Source organism: Pseudorasbora parva, chromosome 1 (genome assembly GCF_024679245.1).
Source record: "Pseudorasbora parva isolate DD20220531a chromosome 1, ASM2467924v1, whole genome shotgun sequence".
NCBI classification, from domain to species: domain Eukaryota; kingdom Metazoa; phylum Chordata; class Actinopteri; order Cypriniformes; family Gobionidae; genus Pseudorasbora; species Pseudorasbora parva.
This window is the reverse complement of record NC_090172.1, coordinates 33,816,248-33,843,828: the sequence shown is the minus strand read 5'-3', so window position 1 is coordinate 33,843,828 and position 27,581 is coordinate 33,816,248. Positions and strand designations below refer to the sequence as shown.

The window sequence follows — 27,581 nt, the reverse complement described above, 5'->3', positions numbered from 1 at the left end:
GTCAAAGTGGCGATACGTCACGAAAGTGTGGACTTGTAGTAAGACCGCAAGTGTTTAGGGTGCCATTTGGGACAGGGCCTTAGACTGCAAAATATCAAGCCAAGTGGCATCAGCAGACAATTAAAGTTCTAACTAACTGATTCCAAGGTATTATAATAATAATAATAATAATAATAATAATAATAATAATAATAATAATAATAATAATAATATACAAAACAAATAATAATTAATAATAATAATTCATAAATTTGTCTTCGTTTAAAAAATAAATAAAAAACAATTTCACAATTGAAAACATAAACTTACTTCCATTAAACATTTTGCTAAAATATGGACATTTTGCTAAAATATGGACATTTTTAAAATATAAATACAGTGGGTACAGAAAGTATTCAGACCCCCTTACATTTTTCACTCTGTTATATCGCAGACATTTGCTAAAATCATTTAAGTTAATTTGTTAACCCTTTTGATCTAATACAGCCATGAGTCTTTTTGGGAAAGATGCAACAAGTTTTTCAAACCGGGATTTGGGGATCCTCTACAATTCTTCTTTGCAGATCCTCTCCAGTTCTGTCAGGTTGGATGGTAAACGTTGGTGGACAGCCATTTTCAGATCTCTTCAGAGATGCTAAATTTGTTTAAGTCAGGGCTCTGGCTGGGCCATTCAAGAACAGTCACAGAGTTGTTGTGAAATCACTCCTTCATTATTTTAGCTGTGTGCTTAGAGTAATTGTCTTTTTGGAAGGTGAACCTTCGTCCCAGTCTGAGGTCTTGGGCACTCTGGAGAAGGTTTTCATCCAGGATATCCCTCTACTTGGCCGCATTCATCATTCCCTCGATTGCAACCAGTTGTCCTGTCCCTGCAGTGGAAAAATACCCCCACCCTGCCACACCAGGCTTCACTGTTCTCATCAGACCAGAGAATCTTATTTCTCACCATCTTAAGAGTCCTTCAGGTGTTTTTTTTAGCAAACTTTCATGTCTTGCACTGAGGAGATGCTACCGTCAGTCCACTCTGGCATAAAGCCCCGACTGGTGGAGGGCTGCAGTGATGGTTGACTTTCTACAACTTTCTCTCATCTCCCCTCTATGGTGCTCAGCCACAGTGATCTTTGGGTTCTTCTTTACCTGTCTCACTAAGGCTTTCCTCCCTGATAGCTTAGGTTTTCCGGATGGCCAGCTCTATGAAAGGTTCTGGTTGTCCCAAACATCTTCCATTTAAGAATTTTGGAGGCCACTGTGCTATTAGGAACTTTAAGTGCAGCAGAAATGTTTTTGTCACCATGGCCAGATCTGTGCCTTGCCACAATTCTGTCTCTGAGCTCTTCAGGCAGTTCCTTTCATCTCATGATTCTCATTTGCTCTGACATGCACTGTGAGCTGTAAAGGCGGGCGTACACGGAGCGATTTTTGCTGTCGTACGAACTCGCAGACGATTTTTTTTTTCTCGGGAGAAATCGCGTGGACATCGTGGATGCTCGTATCGTGGCGGCTCGCACCGTGTGAGAGGAAATACGAGACGAGCCGAGCACGTTAAAGGGTTACTTCAGCGATTAGCATATGGCTTTGTATCAGTAGAAACCCTGGAGAATATTCAAATTATTGTGCTTTCCCCTCTCATATCTCCCTGAGACGAGAGATTTATGCATTTTATTTCTGGAAAAATTCCTCCTATGATGCAAAATGACGATTTTTGCATCATAGGAGGAATGTTTGCCCAGAGGCTAAAGACTACAGCCAGCAGAGGGAGCTATTTCCGCATGTTTTTGAATCCGGCATTGGGGGATGGGAGATTACACTCAGCTTGCAGGGAGAGCTCAGCTTGCAGACAGGATCATTTAAACGGAGCTATGGTGAGCAATGTAAGTCTTTTAACTTCTCAAATTCATTTCTATGAAAGTTAAGCTTGCAAAGGCATGAACTGAAACGCGCCAGACTGAACTCGCGTTGTGAATGTATGCCGCGAGTGTAGTCGCGATTACCTCAGCTCTCATCACTCCTGCAGTTAGTGCTCAGTGCTGTGAGACTCGCGCGGTGACTCACTCATTATATTGAACAGACACGTTCAGTTTTTAATTGTAGTGTCTCTAACTCAGTCACAGTAATGAAGTTGGTGGCGTTGGGAATGGCCTCACAGGGCAGCGAAGCATTCTGGGAATTGTAGTCTTTCATCCCCATGGGACAAAAATACATTTTCTGTCTTTTCTCAGTCTAGAAGACACCAAATTCAAAAATAATTTCACATTTCTACTGCATTGATGACCCAGTTTAAATACAGATTCATCTTCCCAGCACTGAAGTACCCCTTTAAGAGCACCTCCCGACCTTACGATCATTTTTAAACATGTTTAAAAAGTTCGGGGAGTCGGCCCGATTTTTACCAGCATATGGCTGTCCCCTATTGCCAAATCATGCACAAGCACGTCGCATACAATCAATCTATAACTATTATTAGCTCAGTGGCTGCCACATACTGCGTTCACACACACACACACACACACACACACACACACACACACACACACACACACACACACACACACACACACACACACACACACACACACACACACACACACACACACACACACACACACACACACACACACACACACACACACACACACTTTCTCTCTCTCATGTGCACTCTTCTCTCTCCCTCTGGTTGTTTCCGTAAAAAGGAATGGCTGTTCTCTGCTTTTCAACAAATCATTTTCACACCTTTTTTCTTTATTTTTTGTATCTGAAGCTCTAGCAGCAACATTGAAAGCTCCAGTGTCTGTGTTACACGAAAACTCGTGTGATCGCGGCCGGCTCGCGGTGCAAACAGTCGTGCCGTGTACCAGCTGATTTGATGCGATGATCAAATTAAATGACTCGTAGCGTCTGCAATATCTCACGACCTTCCGAGTGTCCGAATTCGCACAGTGTACGCCCGCCTTAAGGTCTGATATAGACAGGTGTGTGGCTTTCCTAATCAAATTCAATCAGTATAATCAAACACAGCTGGACTCAAATGAAGGTGCAGAACCATCTCAAGGATGATCAAAAGAACAATTTATGATGTGAACAAATGTCAACAATTCTGTGTTTTTCTGTCAATATGGGGTGCTGTGTGTACATTAATGAGAGACTTTTTTTTTAATTAAATGATTTAAACAAATGGGTGCAATATAAAAAAAAGAGTGAAATATGTAAGGGGTCTGAATACTTTCGTACCCACTGTAAATATCATTTGATTTGTCCACTGTGTGTGTCAAATAAATAAAACATTTAAATAAATGTATAGGGCTTGGATTAAGTACAGATACATATTTAAATCAGAGATGCAAATACCGCAGGTGTCTAATAAATGAGAAGACGTATTGTTGGGCTGAAAATAAGAGCAGCATGGCATGAGGCGTTTCTAGAGTCTAGCCATCCTATCATTCTAATTCTTTACATTCAGACCAGCAGAAAGGCAACAAAGGAGAAAAAAATAAAAAGAATGAAAGAAAGAGAGTATTTAATAATCACCCCTTCATCTCTTTGCCTGTACTCTCACTAGTGAAAGAGCCAATTCTCCCTAAAGCTCTTGAGGTGTGACAGCTAGAAAAAGCTGGTCCTTGAATACTAATGGGATTTCTCTCACTCTCAGAAGATTGCTGGGCACTGAAGCGAACTTCTGTGATTCATTCTAAGTGTTGCTGGCCCAGACTGGAATTTTTTCCAGAGAGAATACAAGGCATCAATCTCAAAGACACACCTGCGGCTTGGTACTTTAGACCACAACCTGGTACTACAAAAATGTCCTCATTCGAAACAACTGACTTATTATACGTTGAAGCTAATCTGTCCACACAGCGTTCAACCCTCAAAGTTTAAAACATTTAACAGATGCCTCATGGTCTACTTGTCTGTCATAGAGAAGTCATGGACTACTTTTCTTGTATCCTCCTGGTTCACTCCTAATCATTAATTTTTGTCCTCAATAAAGAACAATTTGTGCTTTCAGAGATACAAAAAGTTTAATGTTTGACCATGACATCTTTCTGTGCTGGGTTTTTTATAAAGGCTTGAAATAACAGTTCCAAACATTTGAGAAACAGCAGGTATGCCATTTTATAATCTTAAAATCAGTCATAATAAATTATTTGGATTTCTTACAGAGTTTGTTTGTATCAGTATTTATTTATTGATCTTCATTCATTTCAATTACAGTTTCTGAATGTTATTTATGCCACAAATTAAAAAAAACTATTGCTCATGATTAAGTAGTATATTGTTGTATGTTCAGTTTAGTAGTTTGCTCTGTTTGCCTGTGTCCCTAAATCTTAAATTAATTCCCTCTTTTAGTAATTAGTCCCGTTACACCGGTTCTGTTTTAGTCAATCGACATTGTCTATTTAAACCTCGAGTTTCTTTTTTCCGGTATTGCTTATGTTGTTGTGTAGTGTTTGCTCCCTTAATCCTGCATGTACTCTTGGATTAAAGAACTTTCTTGATTCTCTTTATCTCGTGTGTTTTTGAGCTACACATGAATATGGTATTTAACTTAATTTTAATGTCAGCTTCATTCAAATGTTAGAATGAAAGATAAACTGCACAGCATTTCGACACTTCTGCTTACGATTTGAAGGCTGCTGTAGAATACTGACGGCATTTTAATGTGACTATGCATACTTTTCAGAGAGCATACAACAATGGTGCAACCAAATAAAGTACAGAGTTAGCTACAAATTAGTATTTACTAAGCCTCTAGTAGTGTGAACTTTACATTCCAATTTAAGTAAGTAATTAAATGGCTGGTGCAATCCCTGATGAACAAGGTAAAAAAAAGTACAAAATGGCCAAAAATGAGACTCGCTTTAATTACAGTGTTTTGTGTATTACAAATTGCCTATTTTAATTCGTTTTAAAATAAATTAATACTTTCAGTAAGGATGTATTAAATTGATCAAACGTGACAGTAGAGACATTTTTAATGTTCCCAAAAATATATTTTAAACAAATTTAAAAAATAATTATATTTATCAAAGAATCATGAAAACAATAATGTACCATGGTTTTCACCCAAAATATTAAGCACTACAACAGTTTTCAATATTGATAAAAATGAAGAAATGTCTTGAGCAGTAAATCACCATATTAGAATGATTTTTGAAGGATCATGTGACACTGAAGACTGAAGGGTTACTGAAAAATAACATTTGCCATCACAGGAATAAATTACATTTTAAAATAGATTCAAACAATTGATTACAACATTTGTGTTACTGTTTCCTCTTGAGCAAGTATCAAGAAAGGAACAAAACAAAACAAAAAAACTAAGCCTATTGTGTTTGATCAACTTAAGGGTGAATAAACTGATAATTGTATTTCTGGTTAATATGTCCCTTAGAATTAAAAAAAAAAAAAAAAAAAAAACTGTGCAAGGACGCCACAGAAATCTAATGTCTCCCTAAAGTCTGAATAGCATACAAAGCACACGTGGAGGATTAAATATGACCACAGACCAAACTCACATTAAACATGTACTGCACACAGACACACAAGACAATCTACATAAAAGCCTTAGCCCCAGCTTTCATTAAAAGAAAACCAGCATGGACAGCATAGCCAGACTGGTCAACATGAGTAGCCCTGAATGATCAGTTTCTACAGTCAGTGGCAGTGTACGTTCCGGCAGTGCACCCAAGCAGAAGGGATGCAGCAATTACAGAAAATTCCAGCTGCTTGCATCTCACCAGAGGAAATAAGCTTGTGTATAGCACAACTACGGAATACTCTTAATGAATTATTCTGGCGATTCACTCGGCAATCACCTGAGACAGATATCTGTGGAAGCGGGACGAATTTGAGAGGGAACGGCAACTCGATGCTAAGACAACAAATTCTTTGACACAATATTATATTGAATAAGGCAACAGAGCATAAGATACGCAACAGGAAACCAGACCTTTTATAAATCTGTGCCATATTATAATATGCCGTTTTTGCATTATGCATTACTCTTTTGCATTATGACCCCCAAATGAAACTGCCTATAAACCTTTCTTGGTATAAGTGAACAGACACTGACGTCAGGGTCACTCCACTCACATAAGAAACCACTAAATTATGATGGAGTATTATAATATCAGTCCTGCTGGGGAAGAGGAAAGCGGCACATATTAATAATAGGTTACCAAAGACTGGAAAGCAGAATGCATTCAATGCAATGAAGGGAAGAAAAATACATTTTATAGAAATGCATGTTCATCAGTGTGAATATCCTTTTATGCATATTTGTAAATCTCAAGTTGCAGAATATAAAAATTGCTTTCAAGTATTAATTTAATCAGAGGCACACAAGTCATGTTTATTCTTCTTTGAGATGTACAGGGATCCTAGTCTCACACCTAATTTATCCTGTGTGGTATGTGCATGTATAGGACCACAAGAAAAGGTCACTGGGAGAAACAATGGGAGAAACCATTGGGTTCCAAGTCCATATGGGTGTCATCACACATTATGCACAATTTAAATATACTGTATAGCATAGTGTTCATATCTTTTGGCAAAGTGTTACTGTTATCACTTTGGTTAATGTGGACATGTAACTGTATAATTATATAACTGCATGAGGTGAATTTATAAATATTAGGATTCAGAGACTCAAATCTGTGTAGGAGCATAATATAATAAAGGCTAATACTGAAACACAATGTACTAATTACATTGTAACCAGCGCTAAACACTTTTTTTTCACCAAATAATTAATTGACTAGCCTACTACACAAAGAGACATCATAGAGCCGTTTATATTACTAGAAAATGTTTGTTATGTTCAATAAATTCATCTCCGTGACTTTTTCAGGCCTGAAAATCATATTTTAAAGTCCCTCACATTTTGGTTTCTCATCACCGCAGGAAACTTTACAGAGAAAACTTGAGGTAAGGCATCTTTATGTTGCTAGTAACACTTTCAAACCTTGCAACTGAAGCGGAGATAATTAGGCTTGTTACAGTGTACAGGGGGCATCCGATGTCTCATAACATCTCCACTACAGCCTTAAGGGCTGCTTTGAACTCCTCACTCAGCATTAAAAACATGAAGGACCCTCCATCCGTACTGAAGTCCAGTGATGGAGAAGACAGGATTAACACGTGCACCAGTGTGTGTGTGCTCGCATTCGGGACCAGTTCGCGTGTACTGTCTGGCTTCATAGTCTCTATCTGCTTTTTACATAGCCAAATAAACTAGATCCAGTCGGAAAACTCCCATGCGCACTAATCTGACTGCCTGTGATGAGATGGGCGGATTATACACCATCAGGACGGCAAGAGACCGCAGATACTAAACAATGTTGTTTTATAAGTGCTTAATAGAGCAGATGACATTCTTATGGTGTTGCTGTAAATTCCCTACCTTCCTCTCCATGGCAGATGGTTACTGTGGCCGGTTGGTCGCTAAAGGGCAGCGGGCGACAGATAAAGAAGCGGATGTGTGTCCGAAGCGACGGAGATGAAGTTCTTTATATCTTAAAGCAGAAGCAAACACAGTCCCTGTTGCTCAGTGCTGGAGTAACTGGACAGTCAGTGTAGAGAGAGAGTGAGAGAGAGGCAGCGGAGGGAGGAGGGGATGCAGCCAGAGACGATGAGCTCTGAAGCGCAGGCGCGTCCTTGTCCACCGCGGCTTCGAATAAAACTCGGGCTTTTAGAGGGAGCGTCGTCAAATTGCACGCCTCTCCCTGCGCGCCGTTACGGTCAGTCACTCTCACGGGAGGACAGAATACAGTCGGAACTTTGTCGAATAGGCCTAATAATAAGCAACATGCATATGAAAAGTCCGCCAAATCGCTGCACAAGATGAGAGTGAAAAGATGCAGTATTAAACAAATGTTCAAGACCGCTTCTCACAGAACCCAAAAGCTGGTTCTTCTCAAAATAAGAGAATCGTATGACGACAAGAGTTATTAAAATTGATTAACTGTAACTCAAAATGAAAATTCTCTCATAATGTAGGCTACTTATTGGAATAATTTGGCAGGGAATTAATTTTCGGAACCCCAGAATCGTTCAGAAAAGCTTTTATGTTCCGCCGAAGAAAAAGTTTATTGTTGGAATGACATGATGGCAAGTAAATAAATGATGGACCATCTCTGGGTGTATTAGCATATTTCACTGATTTAACCGTTTAAGATTCTAATTTGCAGCAGCCCTTCTTTTTGTCCTGCTATAGGCCTACACATTCAACGAGTCTTCCAGCACCTTATAATGTCAATATATCTCACACTTAAGTCACATAAACAGCAGAAATGTGTGCTTTCAGAAGGATTTATTGCAGCTGAGATGCAGTAATTACACCTTCTTCACCTACCAACAATCTTCCTGATGATGCTGATATCCAACTTTGCTCCATTAACATTCACTGAGTAACTCCTGACACTTAGCTGTCTATCAGTCGTCAATGTTCACTAATTATGTCAAAGTCTCACGTCCAAAATACAAATACTGAGTTGGGGAAAGTTACTTTTAAAAAGTAATGCATTACAAAATTGTGTTCCCTAAAAAAGTAGCTAATTGCTAGTTACTTTTTATGGTGAGTAATGCTTTAGGTTACCTTTGCGTTACTTTTTCTCATCTGGGCTACATCAACATGTTTGTTATAATAAAACAAAAAGCAAATGTGAAGGCCCATTCACACAAAAAGTTAAATGAATTTGAAAAGCAAATTCACAGCTCAAACAAACATTTCAGCTGTGCTGCCATTCTGGACCGCAGAGGAATAGGATGCAGGAAAAGTTCAACACTCTTACATAACAATAAAAAAAAAAATCTGATTACGTAACTTGGATTACTTGTAATGAGTTACCCTCAAAACTGCAAATACATCCAGTATTTTAACATGTTTTTAACTTAGGAAGTGCACAGAAACCACATTATTTTAACTTGAATATGTTTGCTCTTTGGTAAACCAAACAAACATGTAGCAAATAACATATGAAGATTCGCATTGTCTTTGTGTTCAGAACTGTGATGCTATTGTGAAAAGAAGTCTATGGACTTTGGACAATTTTATTTTGTGATTATTACATTGACTCTTCAAAATTTCATATCAATCCTGCACATCGAAATAATCAATTGTGGCCTCCTCTTTGAATGGTTTCATCCAAGCGTTACTATTTTCAGCCCTGAAACAAATGTGAATTAATAACTTTATTAGTTATGATAGACTTTACACACAACAAAACTGTTCACATTACATTAAATCAACAAAATGAATTGCAAAAAAAAACCAAAAAAAACATCTGTCCAGGCCATACAAATAAATATTATGTATGTTGATTAGGGATGTTCACTTCGGTTAATTTTCCTGACCGATAACCGATGCTCATTAATTGATTATTAACTGTTAACTGATTATAATATTGATATAATATATAAGATATTATAATATATAAGATTATAATATTGAATTGGCATTACATAAAAATACAATTGACGAGTGTCTGTGACCCGTTAAAAATACTTTTTTCGCGTGTTTATTTTATTGTGCAAACAGCAGAACATACAGAACAGCTCAACAACAGAACCTAGAACACAATAGAGCCCTGCATTTATGCCTGAGCCCACCGGGACCCGACTTTTTTACACCCCTAGGGCCAGGCTTCGGGCCAATTTTCACATCATGCCTAAACACAGGCCGGGCTTGAGACCTTTTTTAGGCTTCTTCTTCGTTTTATATTTATTTTATTATTTAAAATAAACAATGAGATGTGCTGCGCTGGTGGAAACAACACGAGACCACATATAACTTATGCGACTGTCAAGACATGGCTGGCACAGGGTTATACCCTGCGTCCCAATTCGCATACTATCCATACTAAATAGTATTCGAAAATAGAATTAGTATGTCCCAAATCGTAGTATGTTGAAAAGAGTATTCCAAAGATTCCCGGATGGTTTACTATTTCCGGTCCGAATTCGAAGTATGGATTGATGTGCACTCTAACGGCTGATATTGCCCACAACCCATTGCGATTTGGACAAAGATTCGATTAGAACTACAAACGAGGATAAAAAGCGTTAAAAAACTACAAACATGACGGATGTGCGAGTCCGACGGTTAAGTAGAGAAGTTTAGAAAAAGGGGTTTGAGTGACCAACTATCAATATTTCAATATTTATACTTTTTATTTTTTAATTTATATTTATACAATAATGTCCAAATTATATTTTACCTGCAGCAGCATTGTGAACTTTTATAATGACACGTTTGGCCATTAACTTTTAAATGCATCATTATATTTAAATTGCAAACACATGAGGAGAGTCTCTGCATTAAAAACCCACAAATGACAGATCAACGTGCGGCTACATTTCTCTCCGATATGGTAGGAGATTAAACTGAATGTGGAGGATTTGAATTGTGACGAATCTGACGATGCCTTACAAGGTAGTTAAACAGTGATGGGATGCACGTAACTAAGCGACAGAGTCCGTTAAAGATGGCGAAGTAGTATGTCCTGAAGCTTGCCTACTTTTCTGCTACACACTCAAAAGTATATACTTTTTCTTCACAAAAAGAGTACATACTTTTAGGACGTAGTATAAGTAGGCGAATTGGGACGCTGCGATAGAGTCCGTGCCAGCAGCGCGCGTTTCTTCAGCAGCTGCTAGAGTTATGGCCTTTTTTACAACTGGTTCCTTCATTTGTTTTCTCTGACCAGGTATCTATCTGATTGCGAAATGACCAGGAGTTAGGCCTAAATGCCATCCGAGATTCTTTTGAGACGTATTTAATTCAGATTACTCGAACAAACCAATTTAGAAGGTGTCTGAAAGCATTTCAGACAAAACTGGACAAGTGTAAATGTGTCTGGTTGTTTAAACCATGTGTAAATTTTACTCCTGGCAAATGGTTAAAAAATAAACGAGAGTAAATAAATGAGTGTGTGTTATGGGCTATATGTTGTGGTCAGATAGATATGACGGTGCTACTGCAACACGGATCGCCGCAAGTGAGTAAAGCAAGCCAACGCAAATGGCCGTAAATTAAACTTAAAATAAGTCTTAGATGCTCAAAAACACAATCATCTTCAATAAAAATTAATAAATTATCTTACCAGTGCTTAGGTCGCTCTCTCATATTGCGGTCTTTGAATTTGAAATGAGCTGTTGAATAAAATACAGCTGGAATCTTTTGCTTTCGTTGCTGTGAACTCCGTTAAATCTATACCGCGGGAATTGAAGATCTGATTTGCTATTCATTTTTTTGGAGGTGTAAGGTATAAGACACATTTTCTTCACTTGTTTAGATTGCTTAGCTCGTTTCGTTTGCGAGCGCCGTTGCGAGCTCTATCAGCCTGCCTCAGCTCGTCAAAAATGCCTTTTACTGTGGTGGTAATAGTAGGCTAAATTAACTAACATCATGATGCTTGAAGTGTTTTATATCTGTGGATTTGATTATAGGCAAGACAAGTCAAGACTTGATTTGAGAGGCTAAATTGATTAAACATGGTTAACTCACTGTCGGCCACTGTTCGCTTGGTCGTCACTTAATTTTTTTAAAAACTTTAACAAACAAAAAATTGCTCTAAACATTTTTCTAAATTAACTTAACAAAGAAACGAAACAAAATATAACTACTTTACATTAAAAACAAAAACAAATTATTTTAATGGCTGCAACAATTTAAGCCAAAATCCATCCATCGGTAAGCCATCGGTCAAATTTCTTACTATCGTTTAACAGTTAAACAGTCAATATGAGCATCCCTAATGTTGATTTATCAGTAGCAGCAGCTCATGTTAATAATCATACTGATAATTTACGATTATCAGGTGTAAATGATTAATCATATACACTACCATTCAAATGTTTGGAGCGAGTAAGATTTTTGTTAATTTTTTTATTCTTTTACAACAAGGATGCATTACATGGGCAAGAAAAGACATTATAATGTTACAAACAATTTATATTTAAAATAAATTCTGTTGTTTTGAACTTTCTATTCATCACAGATTCTGAAAAAGAAAATATCATGTTTCAACAAAAAATATTAGGCAGTATCACTTTTTAAATTTCGATTAGAAACGTTTCTTGAGCATTAAATCAGCATATTAGAATGACTTTAAAGGACCATGAATACATTTCAATAACTAGATTACATTTTAAAATATTATATTCAATTTTTTTATCTTATTATTTTAAATATTTTAAATTATAATAATTTACAGTATTACTATTTCAACTGTATTTTCGGATAAATAAATGCAGCCTTGATGAACATAAGTGACCACTTTCAAAAACATAAATCTTACAAATGCCAAACTTTTGAACAGTAGTGTGGTGGTGAGATGTGTGTGAACGTACTTGCTGTTGTGTTGTTTGATGTGGGCAATAGGAGGAGGGGCTCTGGTAACAGTTTCCCGTTCAATCAAAGCAGCCAGACTAGTGTTAGGACATGCTGATTTCCCCCTGAAAACAACATATAAAAAAATCATGTTCAAGAGTACCCAATGCTACTGACAGGGCATATGCTTACCTGAGACACGTCCTTAAAAATGTACTTGTTAAGTTTGCTTTTTTGCTAACCAAAAGAGTACTTTTCAATACTATAGGTGAAAGCCTAACCAAAATTTTCACAGCTTTTGCTGACCTGATCGCAGTGACCACTACATTGCGCTTGGGTTCGCTATCATAGCTGACGCTTTCCACACCATATGCCTCAGCTAGCTCATGGATAATTCTCCGGTGTTCACGCTTCATAGGTGGGAAACAGTGACTCCTTTTAGATTGTTTACCCTGAGGAAAAAACAATTACAGAGCTCAGAAAAATTGTGTCTGGATAGTCGATTTTAAAATAACAATTTATGGTGTGATTATTAGTCTACATCTTACCTTATTAGCCAGATCAACTAAATGTTTAATCTCTTCCTCAACTTCACTGACAAACTTGAAATCTTTCCTGTATTAAAAAAAAAAAATCCTAAGTGTGAGTGTTCAGGCCTTCACCTGGCTCTATAGTAGACTAAATATTTAGCATTTGTGTGTTTATTTTACACGTCAGTTTTTCTTTAAACTGTCAAAACAAATGTGTGCAAGAACCCAAACTCAACTGCCAACGCTATAGTGCACAGTTTCTTTCAAAAATGCAACAGAAGTATTTCAGTAAAATGGTTTGTGCCTTCATTGTGACATCACAATAGCCCCTTTCACACTGTGATTCCGGCAAATACACGGATAATGCGACGGGTTGTTTCGATCCCGGGTCGAATCCCGCAATGTTACTAGGTCCCCGGTCCGGGTTCAATTCGGTAATCAATTCTGGGACGTGGGTGCTTTCACACAGAAGGGAATTTGCAACCCGGGAATATTGCGGGTCCGACGTGCAGTGTGAAAGGGGCTAATGAAGGCACCAACCCTTTTACTGAAATAAAACTGCACCGAAATTGCATTTTACTGCCATGCCATAGATTTATGTGCTGTTGATGAATTCTTGCACTTTTTTAGAATTTGAACCACCTTGCATCCTCTTTGAGAGAGTCTGTAAATTTGGAAGCCGTTGACTTGTTGAAGGGATCCACTGACTCATCAATCTGCAGGGCCTCAGCCAGCCGTCTAGGGGCAAAACAGAAAACATCAAAACCAGCACACCAGCATAGACACATCTAGTAATATAAACAGGCACAAATATAGGGAAATGACGTGTAAATAAAATCAGCCTTTGCCATCTTCCGTTCACCTGTTCCTCTCCAGTGTAGCGCACTCTTGATCACACTCCAATCTGAATAAGAGCATCCACATAAAAATGTTACTCCACAACGGAAGCATATTACAACGCATACTTAGAGCATTGAAGGTAAAAGTTATTACGATGGAGTTCCTTATAAAGTTTTCAGCCACTGTAAATATATTTAATCACCAAAATCAATTTTTACTTGCATTTTGTGCTTGGTAAGTGTCATGTTCCCTACTCTCCTTCAATGGAACTTTGAACTTGTCAGAAACAGCAGAGATCACTAATGATGTCATTTACACAAGGCAAGCATTGACCCACAGGCTACTCTTCTGAACAACTGATAAAAACAAGCAGTTGTGCAAGCTTTAATTTGTGAGTGTACCTGGCCTTTTTCTGCTCCTTCTTTGTGAGCTGTCCAATGTCAACAGACTCTCCCAGCTGCATATCCGACAGCTTACTGGCCACGGCAATAGCTGCATATCTGCAGGATATGGAGGTGAAAATTGTGTTTGATCTCTGATCTATAAGAATGTTTGACATTACTAACAGCATTATAATTTGCAAACGTATATCCTTTATTTTATATGTATCAGTTTGCTGTGACTCCACAACAATTAGTGTTCAGTGGGGGTAAAGAAAAGAACCTGCTGGTGATTCAGCCAAATTATCAACATAAAGCTTAACTAACTTCAGTCAGTATCACTACTACACTGAATGTCTATGATAGCGTGCCATTTGTTACCTTTGGTAGGAACTGGCTGCATCAGCACAGGGGATGGTCTCTTTCTTGCGGCCACAGTCACACTGCAGTGCCACCTACAGATTGAAAATAAGAAATGAGTAAAATGTAAGGCTCACCAGTTTTTGGTAAAGAATAAATGCTTACAGAAAATGAAAGTGTTTACAAAAATCAAATATACAGCTGAGCTTGTGCTAAGAGAATGAGATATTCTGCCTTTCTGATCTGTGTCCTACATGTTTATTCTACAGATTAACTGTGACAGCAATAACAACAACTTTAATACATGTGAAAATCCATAATTTACTGCTTTATCCCAATACTATACATAACCTATAAAGTTTGTCTGTGAGCATGTGCCAGACCACAAGTACCCTGCAAGCTGAGGAATCAGGGAATCACATTAGGCTACAGCTCAGGAAACAAAGCTGTTTTTGACCATTTGACCAATGACTACATGTTCTATTGATAACCAACTGAGTAGATGCAGGAATAGGGAAAGGTTGTACCTTGGCACTGCAGATATTGGGTGGGCAGGGGATTCCCGGATGGCAGGGAGCAGCACAGGGGTGTCCACAGCCAGGTTTAGGATGAGTGCATGGCTGCTTACACTCTCCCTCTGCCTGGCATTCTCCACGGTGGCATATCCTCTTACACCGATGAGAAGCGCAGGGTAAGAGCTTATCACACACTAAACCACATGAGATGTCCTGCAGGTGGCATGGGATATTACTCCTTTGCTAGGGAGAAATGTGAAAATGCAGATGATTTGAATATTGAATCAAAAAGGATTTGATGGGATATTTATTGCATTTGAAACTATGAGTAAAAAAACTTTAAAAAAGTTTTTTATAAACATTTTTACCTCATGATTACCCATACACCACTTTTTAGTGAGGTAGGTACAGGGAGGACATCTCTCCTCATTATGGCATGCATGGAACACTATGGGGAATCATATAAACAAAACTATCAGCTACACAACCTTTACAAATTTTGAACTTTGAAGCTTCAGTAGTAATCGAATATTCAAAGCTTCCGAGGGAGGAAGATGAACATATTAATCGCTCATATAAAAGCAGGAATCTGGAGATGGGCTTATATGCTGAGAACTACCACTGCATTAGTGGTGATACACAACACACAGGTCTGTTATGTCCCAGTTTTGATATATTACAGTAGTAAAAATAATTTTGTTCAGTTAGAGAACAGATCAACTACAATTAAAAACTGAACGTGTGTCTGTGTGAGCCGAACGAGATTTGCAGCACAAACACAGCAGAAGCCAGATTTCATTCATCACGAGAGAGAGGAACTAAATGACAAGATGATCGCGGAAGATTTGGCTTCAAAGCGACATGTATCAGCGCCCATTTAAGCAAGTGTTATTACTGAGTGTTGAGTACTGTTTTGTTGTTGTTGTTATGTTTTTCATTTAAAAAAATAGGCTAATGAACCCACAATTCAAGCAACCCGCCGCCGAATTGGCAAACCAAAAGAAAACTGCGCACGGCTGCATAAGCACTGTAATGTGAATGTGAGGGAAAATGTTCTCACCGTCACATCCCTTAAGGGTAAAAAGGCTAATACATTTTGATTCTGATTCTATTTACTACAATGTCAAACCAACGCAGCTTAACCGAAAATACAAGCACAGGCATGCACTTCTTCCATTGCAGCTTGTGCAGTCGTGCGCTAGACAGAGAATACTCAGGGAACACTAAGAAGCAAATATATTTATTGCGTATATAGAGGTTGTGTTCCTATTGTAAGGAAAATAATGCTTTCATTATGCAAGGAAGCATTAAAGGGATAGTTCACCCAAAAATGAAATTTTGTTTATCTGCTTACCCCCAGGGCATCCAAGGTATAGGTGACTATTTTTTTAAGTAGAACACAAATTAATATATCCACAAACTACGGCAGAATAGGTACAGACCTCACACACCGGAAGTGATTGCATGCTCAAGGATGTTGGACATAGTGGTGTATAAGAGGTAAAAAGAAATAAATACATAAATACTGTTGAGGTTTTCATACAAACCAATCAGTTAGTGTCTTAAAACACCACTGTGTCACACATTATCTCATGAAGCAGGGTTTAATTTGGATTTGTATGTGCATGTTTTTTTAATGTTTTTTTTTGCTTTTGCTTTTACTCTAAATAGATTTTGTTACCACTCACATGCATTATACAACTAACAGACTGCAACAGTGGAATTAAAAACCTTAATTTGTGCTCTACTGAATAAACAATGTCACTTATATCTTGGATGCCCTGGGGGTAAGCAGATAAACGTCAAAAAAAAGATTTGGGTGAACTATCTCTAAGTTGACAGTAAAGTCTTTTGTATTGTTACAAAACGTTTTTTTGTCTTTTTGATCTTTCTATTTATCAAAGAATCCTAACAAAATATATCATGGTTTCAAATCAGCAAATTAGAATGATTTCTGAAGGATCATGTGACACTAAAGACTAGAGTAATGATGCTAACGTTGCCATCACAGGAATAAATTGCATTATAAAGTATATTACAATATACTGAACACTGTTATTTAATGTTGTACAAATATTTTACAGAGTATTTTTAAGCAAAAAATGCAGCCTTATGCAATAGTAGTGTAATTCTAGTTTACGATTCAGTTCATCTTGTACTTTATTATGTTTCAATGTTTATAATTGTATCTGAACTAAAAAAATGTCAAGGGTAGGAACATACAGACTGCCAACTTTCATAGTCAACCATATAAGTGTGTATAAATCTGTGATTGTCTCAACAGACAGGAGTACCTGGGTGATCACAATCATGACTCCGGGTACACAAGTTTTTACATTCAGGAGGTCTGGTTCCACAAGGGATGGGCGGGAAGAGCACAGTCTCCCCACAGTAGCAAGCCAACTCGTCAAAACCTTAAAATAAACACACACAATGTTGATATGAAGAAAAGGGATGAACATACACAAATGTGTTCTTGAAGCCTAGGCTCTTTAAAAAAAGATTCAATACATGGACATTTCTGGTGGTAAAGCTTACTGGTTTGCCAACAAGGCTGGCAGTTGCCACGGTGACAAAGGTCCTGACATCTGTGTAGACCACAATTAAGCTTATAGCCACAAATCATTGAGCACTTATGCTCCATATCCTAATCAAGAGAAACAATGTTTATTAAACACTCATGTGATTATTGCACTTAGATAAAACTTTCATGAAAATATAAAAGACTTACCACACAACACAACTCTCCACACTTGTGCCTTCCGCAAGAGCGCTTCTTGATGCAGCGTTTCTCACAGGTAAACACCATGTCCTCTGTAGAGGACAGTACATTAGCATTAAAACTGCTACTGTGAAATAGTACATATAATGGGTTACATAAAGTGTTAGTTACATTATTTACCACCCTGTCATCCCACAATCACCCAAAGCCTTACCTTCAGTCTGAATCGCTGCACAAGGAACTTCCTATGAACACAAAATGGACTAAGAATTACATTTGCAGTTCTCAAAACTTCCCTTACTTTTGTGCAGCTGTATGATAGCTGTCCAACCTTGCTATTACTGCCACATCTGCATTTAATAGATGATGTCAAAGAGCATGGCCCACAGCTGTCCTCATGGCAGAGCTTTTCACACAAGTGGACAGAATCTACAGCAGAGCAGACAAATTCAAAAGACACATACACATTTTTCAGTTTTGCTGGAGGGGAGGAATTATTGGTGCACATCATCAGAGAAGAGACATTTTTGTGAGGGTTAGATTACGAGGGCACATTAATAAAAATAGATAATAATAGATAATTTATAATAAACAGATATATTCCATACAAAATAGGCTTTGATGATTTTGTTTTAATGATTGACTGAGATCAGAATTATTATTTTTTAACAACAAACTTGTTCCTGATGTTTATGTACAAAACAATTAGGCTCATACCATCGTCTCCACATGGCAGAGGCTTGTTGCAGGTCTTGCCACAGGAGGGGATGGGGTCAGTACAAGTTTTTCTCTCTGGGTATCCGAGCTCTAGAAGCTTAGAGAGTGGAGTCTGTCCACACGAACAACTGCGTACCAGCTTGGGGCTGAGTGCACATGGCTGGCACTGCCCAGGGTGGCATGGCTGCTGACAGCGATGAGACTGGCAGTCTAGCATCCTAGAGCAACATATTGAGAGATGAGAGTTCACATTTACATTTACTGAAAATGTATGCACATGCACAATTAACAAATCCAAATGTCTTAAAATAACCAAAATGAAAAGGTCAAATAGGCCAAAAATAATTAATGAACACATTATTAAAGTCACAATATGTAATTTTTCACCACTATAGGTCACTTATTCAAAACAAGGGTGTAGCTTGATGATGACCTTGATTTCTCTGAGCTTTTATTATGCTGCAGATGACTGCTTCCGCTCCTCCTGTCATGTGTATGTGGGGTAACACAGCGCTGTTTATAATATTAGATACATTTGAGTGTGTTGAACGTTGTTATAACTCTGTCCGTGTCTGATCCGTGTCCTGTTACAAATTGCTTGTTTCTCTGGATTTAAACATTTTTGAAAACATTTGGGATAATTTAAGTTCACAAGTCAACAAAATATATAACATTGTTCTAGTGGTTTTTGGATATTTTAATCTTACATATTGTGCCTTTAATTAAAAATAAAAAGTTTGATATCAAGGCTCTGCATATAGAAAACTAGTAAAATTATAATTTCATACATTGACAAGCGAGGAGATTTAAACGTTAGTACGTACTTTCCACAGGGCTTGCAACAGGAAAAATATCCTGATCCATCAAAATTCTCAAGATCAGTTCCACATGCCACCTCCCTGAACACCACACCACAAAAGCAGGCTAAAAGTGTACAAAGACATTGCTAGAAAATTACAACATATACAATTAGATGACTGAATAGACTCTGACACCAATTGAATGACACAAAGGACTACTTTACTTACCTTGCTGGACACGAAGTCGACAGGGTTGGCATAGCCCTGAGTGGCACACCTGGGCACAGGAATGCTCTGAGCAGTTCAGAAGAGACCCACAGACGTCTTCACAAAGCAAAGGTCCTGCCTGACTGCAACGCACCTGCTTACTGTGCACACAAGAAAACACTGTTGTTCTGCCCCTATAAATCTGGGTAAATTATTGCATGTAGAGTTAATTAGAAATAGTTAATAGTACCTCATTCTCCCACAAACGCAGGACTTGGTGATAAAAGCTGGGCATTGTGGGCAGGGCCCAGGATGGCACAAGCTACAAAGTGCAAGAGAAAGTCTTATCATGCAAGAATGTGAACACTGGATTGACCAATGTCATTTCACTTATCATAAATATAAACAAAATTACAGAAGTGCATATAATTTATGACTAGTTGAGTAATCACTCATAAAGGGCTAGTTCACCCCAAAATGAAAATGTATTGTCCTTTCAACCCTGTAAGACTTTCGTTCATCTTTGGAACTGAAATGAGGATGCCCTCATAAAGGATAGCTCTAAATCAGGGGTGGGAAACGTTGATCCAGAAGGGCCGCTCTCTTGCAGTTTAGCCCCAACCCTAATCAAACACACCTAAAGCTAATCATGGTATTCAGGATTACTAAAGTTACAAGCAGGTGAGTGTTTTTTTTCAGGTTTGGAGCAAAACTTTGCAAGAGAGTGGCCCTTCTGGATCAACATTCCCCACCCATGCCCTTAATGGACAAACTGCTTAACAGAGCTCTAGCTACCCTCTGCTGTGCCCAACCACGACACTTTTGTCCTGTGTCAGCCACCATAGCTTCTCTACATGCTTTAAAAGGGAGGTGTGAGCGGTGGCCAGTTGCAAGATGGTGATGAAATTTAAACAGTGCATCCATAAGTTGTGGTCACATTAGTGAAATGTCAGCAAATATACGCAGGCAAAAAGAGGTCCACTGTTCAATGTCAATAATAGAAAAAAATAATAAATTACCACTAACACAAAAGTCAATGCAGCACTTTTGTGTGACCAAAAGAAATCTGTGCAGGGAACATTTTCACCCTCACACAAAACTCCCAATAGCATGATGGATTCCGATTTATGTATGTCAATTATGAACTAAAAATGTGCACTTTTAGCAGGATTTTACCATGACACTTTTGATGTTCAAAAACAAACCACTAGTCTATTTTTCCGATTGACATGGTTTTGTGCAGCTGGGCTCTTACATGTTACAGGGGTGATTGCATTCCGCTCCACTCCTCTTTTTCCCACACATATCTCCACAGCTATGAGGGATTTCAGTGCGCTGAAACTCAGGATTGGTCACCTTTCCTGTTCATTAAATAAATTTCAATTTCACAGCATTATCCATAAAAAAAAGCCACATTACAATTTCACAAATTCCAAAGATTCAGACAAAACACATGTGAGGTGCAGAACACAAAATAATCTTACCACAGAAACAGGTATACACATTTGGGGCTTTCAGTGCCACATGCTGGCATGCAGGACAACGCCAACCTTCAGTGCCATCTGTAAATATTCAACCATTTAAATGTGTTATTAAACTATGGTTATTGTAGTATAACAGACACTGATGAGGTTTAGCCCACTTTATTTGGCATTAGTTTTTTTCTGAAATCACACAGCAGTCTGGCAGTATAATTACTGTTAAAGTCCCTTTCAAGGAAAGTCAGTTCACTTGGCGGCAACATCTGCATGCCTACATTAAATGGGGAAATACTGAAATCTTAATAATTGCTCACCAAAATCACATATTTCAAATAAACCAAATCTAACATAAATAGTCTCATAAATGTTGCTTCTTACAATCAAATAGCCTTAAAAAAGCAGATATTTTAGGTTGGTCCTGCCAATGCACATATGCAGTCCCAAGCGGGACTCTTATAATGGGATTTATACAGTCTTTGGTAATGTCCTCTATCAAAGGTGAGAGGTGGTCAACGTACCATCAGCTTGAGATGCAGGTGATCGAGCCCACTTCTTGATGCAGTTTAGGTGGAATACATGGAAACAGCTCTGACAATTCCAAACCGGAGCCATGACCCGAATAACTTCACAACAGACCATACACTCGTACTTTTCCTCTGTTAGCTGCTCAATTAGACAACCTATTTAAATATATATATATAAACACAAGTGTTGAAGATGTTAAAAACTTGTCATTAAGAGAGACACAGACATAGACATACAGAAATCTGCCCATTAGTAAAGAGGTCATTCATGGTGCTAAATTAGAAAAAAAGTGCTGTTGCATTCCCTTTTGCCAGAAAGGTAGGTAAACTTGAACATCCATAATGGACTGGGCATCACCCTGCTGTCCATCTAAATGCCAAAATGCATAAATCTTTGTCAAAAATCTGCCAGATGATACATGTTTTGCTTTAAATAAACGGGTAGATTTAACAACAGGTAACATTAAGGAGGAGTCTACATTAGCAATTGACATATAATACAGACTTTGAAACAATACAAAGATGGTTAAAAATCAGCGAATTTGTCCGTTAATTAATCGCACCAAGTATTTACAAAAAGGCTGTACAGTAACTGACAATCATTTGTAAAAGTGCAACAACAAAACAAGCACTCGTATATGTGTTTACATTCTGACCTAAAGCACATCACCTGTCTGTGTCTCTTTGCTTTTGGGAGGCTCCATGCATTTAACCAGTCCTGTTCTTCGCTCAGGACCTCCACCTCTCTTCGGCCCTGGATTCTGCAGTAGTGGCCGTTTCCCTCTCGCACCTTCTCTGTTCCTGTTGAACTCCTCACGTCTTCCACTGTCATCATCTGCACCTCTCCTGCCCTCCTCTCTGATCTGAACTTCTCTTTCTCTCCAGTTACCCTCAATCCCATGGTTAGGGATCAATCCTTTCCCCTGGGAACTGGGCTGTATGCGGCGGTCTCCACCTCTCCATCCCTTATGGTTCCTCTGCTCAGGCTTTGGATGTACATCTGCTACAGGCTTTGGTTCTTCTCCAGAAGCCTGGTTTTCTTGGTTCTCCTCTTTATTCCTGGGCAGAGGCTCCTTTATCAATCTTTCAGCTCTCGCTTTATTGGGCTTTTTCCGTCGGCTGTCTCGATAAGACTTACTTACATCTTCTTCCACGGATATTCTTTCCTTCTCCCCTTCTGTCGATCTGTTAAACGTAGGCATGTTGGGTTGCTTAGGACCACCAGCTCCACTGTCCCTTCCTGAGCAGTCGCTATCACTTCCAGGTTTTGTCCATCTCTCACTCTGAGGGTGACGATCATTGCTGCGCCTACAGTCTACTCGCCCTCCTCTTTGTCTTCCTCCTCTGCCTCTACCTCTTAAGCCTTCTCTGATGGCAAAGTCAGGAGTGGGTAATGTATTGTTGGCAGGGTTTTCAAACTCATTTTGACCGTGATCAGTCGCACTAAACTGCCTAAAGTGATGATGAGGCCGAACATGATGAGCCCTCCAGTCCTGACTGTGGTCCTGTTGCCTGTAACTTCTCCTAGAGTAGGGCTGCTTGGGTTTAGCTTGCGGTACAAACTCAGCAGACTCTGGATTCAACTTTGATGTGTCTAAAAGTGAAGACAAATGGTTGACAGGTTTATATTCTGCCCTTTGACTTTATTGCTATAGCATTATCTATATAGCCATGACTGGATGCTTTGTAGGCACTGGACATTATGTACACTCTGATACTGACACAGCGTTTTTCCAATATGTTGTAACATCACATGGCAAATAATGTACGTCAACTGCTTTTCTCTGTACTGTTAGAAGATCTGTCGAGTATCGACCAGACAGAAATATGATTCATAATTTTACTGACACGCTTTCGTGCTTTTAACTTGTTAACCAACTTCCTTCCACTTCTTCCTTGTGGACGTGACGTGACGATGACTGGTAAATTATTCTCAGTCTAAACTGTGAAACAAATCACGTTACAAATGTTACAAATCATTTCATTATTTTATTTTCTCAAATACTGATAGATATTGCTGAGATCAAAGGATGAGTTCACCGTCACAACAATCGTGAACACACACACTTCACTACAGCTAACGTTAGCCGTTGGGGCGAGAAGCCATAATAACCACGTATTACCTGTAACGGAGGCTTCAGCCATTCAGCCGGGACGCAAGACAGTTTAGACGAGATTTCCTCAGAACTGCTGAGTATATGATGATTACACTGAGAAGAATAAAAATAGAAACTGTTCGTGAATATATTATGAACTACACAGACTGAGTTAGTGCTAGGTTGTGCTGAAAATGCTCGTCCAATCAGAGAACAGAATTCGCTAACAGAGCGACACGTGACGGCAGCGTCACAGCCATGACCCTATCCCTGCGTCTCAATCAGCTCCCTAATTCACTAGTCAGGGCACTGATCAGGACATAAATCAATGGGCTGAGGGGCTGACTCCCTGATCAGTGCCCTGACAACCGAACTAGGGAGCTGATTGAGACGCACCCTATGACTCGCGTGAGGTAAAAAAATATGTTTTTCACTCCTAGTTATATGTAGCCTATTGTAACATTACAAAAATAAAATAAAAATAAGAACAAAACATCTTTTTCAGAAACAATAAGATTAGTTAGACAGATTAGACCATGTTGCATTCAGTATTTTTCTCATTATAAATGCATATAAAAAATAAAAATAAAATAGTTCCGAAAAGCATGAACTCGGATAAATAGCCCTACGGTAGCCTAAAAGAATAGTTATTCCAAAAATAAAATAATGTATTCTTTTGTGTACAGCAGTAGAAATAAATTCAAACTGGTTTGAAAGAAGTTTGGTGAATAAATTATGACAGTAGGCTATTTTCATTTTTGGTATTTTACCCTCCTGTTATATGACCCTTTCGATAGTGGAATAAAGTAGCTAATCACTGCTGATTGTAAACAGAGAATTTACACAATGACATTGGTACCTGGAACCTTTACTTTATCAAATGGTTTTGCAATTCAAATAACACTTTCTTTCTTCCTCTTTTTTTTTTTTTTTGAGCAATTAAACATTTACACTTTCTATGTCAACGTCTCAAATCCACGAGTCTAAACCCTGTTTAAAGGGATTTTCACCCACAAATGAAAATTCTGTCATCATTACTCACCCTCAAGTTGTTCCAAACCTGTAAAAACGTCTTTTGTTCTGCTGAACACAAGATATTTGAAAGAATGTTTGTATCCAAGCAGATCTTGGCAGCGACTGACTACCAAGCGATAAAGTATTGCTAATGCGTATTGTAGTTTTTAAAAAATATCAAAATTTTCTCTCTTTTTTTCTATACTTTTTTTTTTTTTTTTTAAATAGAAGAGTCTCAGTTCTTTCATTTGATGTATTAGGCCTACATGTTCCGATATTTATACAACAAAATATTCAAGGGGCCATGAACATTTTATGAAAATGATTTTAAAAAGTGCTGGTGGGGAAAGATTTGAAACAGAATCAGGAATGGAGAGTAGACTAAATCATTTGACGACCAGATGCATGAGGCTATGTCCGTTTAAACAACTTTATTATTTAATCAAAGTTTATTATGTAATCAAATTGACAGTAGTAACACAAGAGTACACAGATTACAGCATTGTGTATTTCACTGTCTCTCAATGTGTGGCACAACATGACGATTATGTTTTTAAAAAAATGCAGGTCACTAATACGTTTCCTCGAATTCTGATAGCAGACATCACTGCTGAACAGAAAACTGATCTCGTTCAACAAATTTTGTTTGAGGTTATTTAACAAAATAAACATCCACTACAGACCTCACATTTAGTGTGCACTCATATACATTCAGATTCAATGTCACACACACACACACACACACACACACACACACACACACAGTCGTGTTTCCATGTTTTATGGGGACTTTCCATAGGCGTAATGGATTTCATAATGTACAAACTGTACATCCTATCCCCTTACACTACCCCTGTTCCTAAACCTACCCATCACAGGAAACATTTTGCATTTTTACTTTCTCAAAAAAACTCCTTCTGTGTAATTTATAGGATGTTTTCCTCATGGGGACCTAAAAATGTCCCCACAAGGACAAGAATTTCGGATATTGCCATCTTTGTGGGGACATTTTGTCCCCATAACGTAGGGATTACCAGATCACACACACACACACACACACACACACACACACACACACACACACACACACGTTAAATCTGCAGAAAATAATCAGGTCTTCCAGTGAAGAAAGTTGATAAAAATAGAATTTAGACCTTGATTTTTGGTGAGCCACCCTGTTATGAGGATAAAAAAAAGAGACAAATATATATCCCTTGCATGCATTATTAAAAAACGCCTAACAGACATAAAAAAAGAAAATAAACTTTCAGGAACTGTCCCAATGCATAGGTTTGCTGAAAATGAAATGATCAAACAGAAGACAAAAATCTCTACTACTATCCATCTCACCAAGTTGCACAGTATTAGGGGAAATATTTTCCAATTGTTTTCTTTATATTCTGTGTGTGTAATGACAGTTCTTTGGTCACAATACTCTAAATGTCTTTAGGATACATTTTTAAAGGTAATATCATGTGCAACAATTCATTTAGTTTTATAAGGATAAACATTGTAAACCTTCAAAAGCAAAATCTCCATTATTACAGAACATAATGCAAACGACTTAATGTTCATAATACAAGGTTGTAATGGGCTGTAATATTGTAATAAGTAATTGGGCCCAAGGTAGTAATGGGCTGTAATAAGTAATAAATCACATTCTTGAAGTCAAAATGAATTCATTATTGCAGTTCTCAATTCCACTGCTTCTAATCGTTGAGATGACATTGACAGCATTAAGAGAGCTCTATATCAAATATTATATAACAACATAACAAATGTCTCTGTCGAGCTACGGACTGACAGCTGTCAGTAGATACCCCCTGTCTTACCTTTCAAATGCAAATCAGTCCAAATCCTTAATTTCAACTATGATGTGTGTAAGGGATCATTGTGTACCAGAATATTATGACAAAAACAACAACAATATTGAAACAAAGATGCACACGCAGGCAATCTCACAAGCGTACGTCTTGTAAATATGCATTAGTAACATAAGTCGAGGAAAAATTAAACAAAAAAAAGCAATATATGTGCGTTAAGTGGATATGTGCAAAATGTCCTAAATGGTTGGAATATGGATGAAAAATGTTAATCAATACTGTCGACACATTTGTTCACAGAACATTTTCTAATTGTATCCAAACAAGAGGAAGAGACAGTATCTATAACTGAAGTCATCCAGCATACTCCAAAAATTCAGTTCAAATCAATGAGAGAAAATCATAAGCGAATATGACAAAAATATTTGGAAAACAAACCTAAAAACCCTACAAAACCCATTTGAAGATATATAAAGGTGTGTATAATGAATGTGCAGTTCTGAAAATGTCATGACAAGAAATATCTCTCAGAGAGGCACATCAAATCAGAGAAATAAACGTAACTGCCTTCAGTTCAATGGTGATTTCGAGGGTGAAAGGTCAAAACCTCATTCAGTACAATCAAGGTTTTTTCAGAGCTGCTCCCCACGTCACGACAGGAACCGAGCAGAAGCTTCCTCTGAATGTAGATTGTTTTGTTTTGAGTGTTAAAAGCTGGATCCAAGCATTTGTTTTTGTGGATGCCGCTTCCATTCAAACACCGCACCCTCACTGTTTTCAGTTTCCTCAGTGTTCACGGGGCTGGTGGAGCTTTATGATTTTAGATGTGTGGATTTGCTAGACATCAAAAAAAGTTGCTGGGCTGTGTGTGACTTAAGATGTCAAAGGTCAAATCTCAGCACTGCTCTGATTCAATAAAGCCTTCTTTTTCTTGACCCATAGGCTCTACCTCTGCATATGCTGGATGACCAGAACCTCGACGAAATTTCATCGCTGGCCACCGGCTGGGACGTCTCTGTAAATGTATTTGATATTGATAAAAGTTTTATTTTTTTAAATGCATTCCCCATCAAAGTCAATACATACATATTCTAGATAGTTTTACATGTATTAACATTTGCATACATTGTTTTAAAGCCAACAAACATGCCTGACTTTATAGTAAATCTCTGAATCCCTTTGTGCCTTTAATAAGTAATAGTAAACACTAAATGTCATTATTTGCTCATGTCATTCCAGACCTTTCC

The 27,581-nt window shown here is 38.0% G+C and overlaps 3 protein-coding genes across 4 annotated transcripts in view; all 3 read right to left on the bottom strand.

The window, feature by feature from the left end:
• smarcd3b (SWI/SNF related, matrix associated, actin dependent regulator of chromatin, subfamily d, member 3b) overlaps positions 1–7,637 on the bottom strand; it is a 49,220-nt gene extending 41,583 nt beyond the window's left edge. The window contains exon 1 of the mRNA XM_067438172.1: positions 7,397–7,637. Within this exon, the coding sequence (XP_067294273.1) occupies positions 7,397–7,408 (12 nt within the window). The 5' untranslated portion in view covers positions 7,409–7,637. The remainder of the gene's footprint in view (positions 1–7,396) is intronic.
• Positions 7,638–8,288: 651 nt separating this feature from the next.
• nfx1 (nuclear transcription factor, X-box binding 1) lies at positions 8,289–23,720 on the bottom strand. 2 transcript variants are annotated; one of them, XM_067438132.1, is made up of 24 exons: positions 23,525–23,720; positions 22,072–22,995; positions 21,396–21,557; positions 20,881–20,958; positions 20,652–20,757; positions 19,647–19,718; positions 19,418–19,557; positions 19,214–19,313; positions 18,390–18,607; positions 18,004–18,101; positions 17,887–17,917; positions 17,682–17,764; positions 17,489–17,597; positions 17,245–17,364; positions 15,319–15,398; positions 14,963–15,193; positions 14,457–14,530; positions 14,097–14,195; positions 13,718–13,759; positions 13,498–13,593; positions 12,874–12,940; positions 12,632–12,777; positions 12,346–12,450; positions 8,289–9,161 (listed from the first exon to the last, which is right to left on the bottom strand). In XM_067438132.1, exons 1-24 carry the CDS (start codon positions 23,544–23,546, stop codon positions 9,086–9,088), a joined length of 3,279 nt encoding a protein of 1,092 aa, XP_067294233.1. In that variant the 5' UTR covers positions 23,547–23,720; the 3' UTR covers positions 8,289–9,085. The 2 variants fall into 2 exon arrangements, with proteins under 2 accessions (XP_067294233.1, XP_067294240.1); XM_067438139.1 differs by lacking the exon at positions 8,289–9,161 and adding an exon at positions 10,272–11,996.
• A 1,836-nt stretch (positions 23,721–25,556) lies between these two features.
• The window catches only part of plxdc2b (plexin domain containing 2b), a 55,095-nt gene continuing 53,070 nt past the window's right edge, over positions 25,557–27,581 (bottom strand). The window contains exon 14 of the mRNA XM_067438152.1: positions 25,557–27,349. Coding sequence (XP_067294253.1) covers positions 27,230–27,349 — 120 coding nt within the window. The 3' untranslated portion in view covers positions 25,557–27,229. The remainder of the gene's footprint in view (positions 27,350–27,581) is intronic.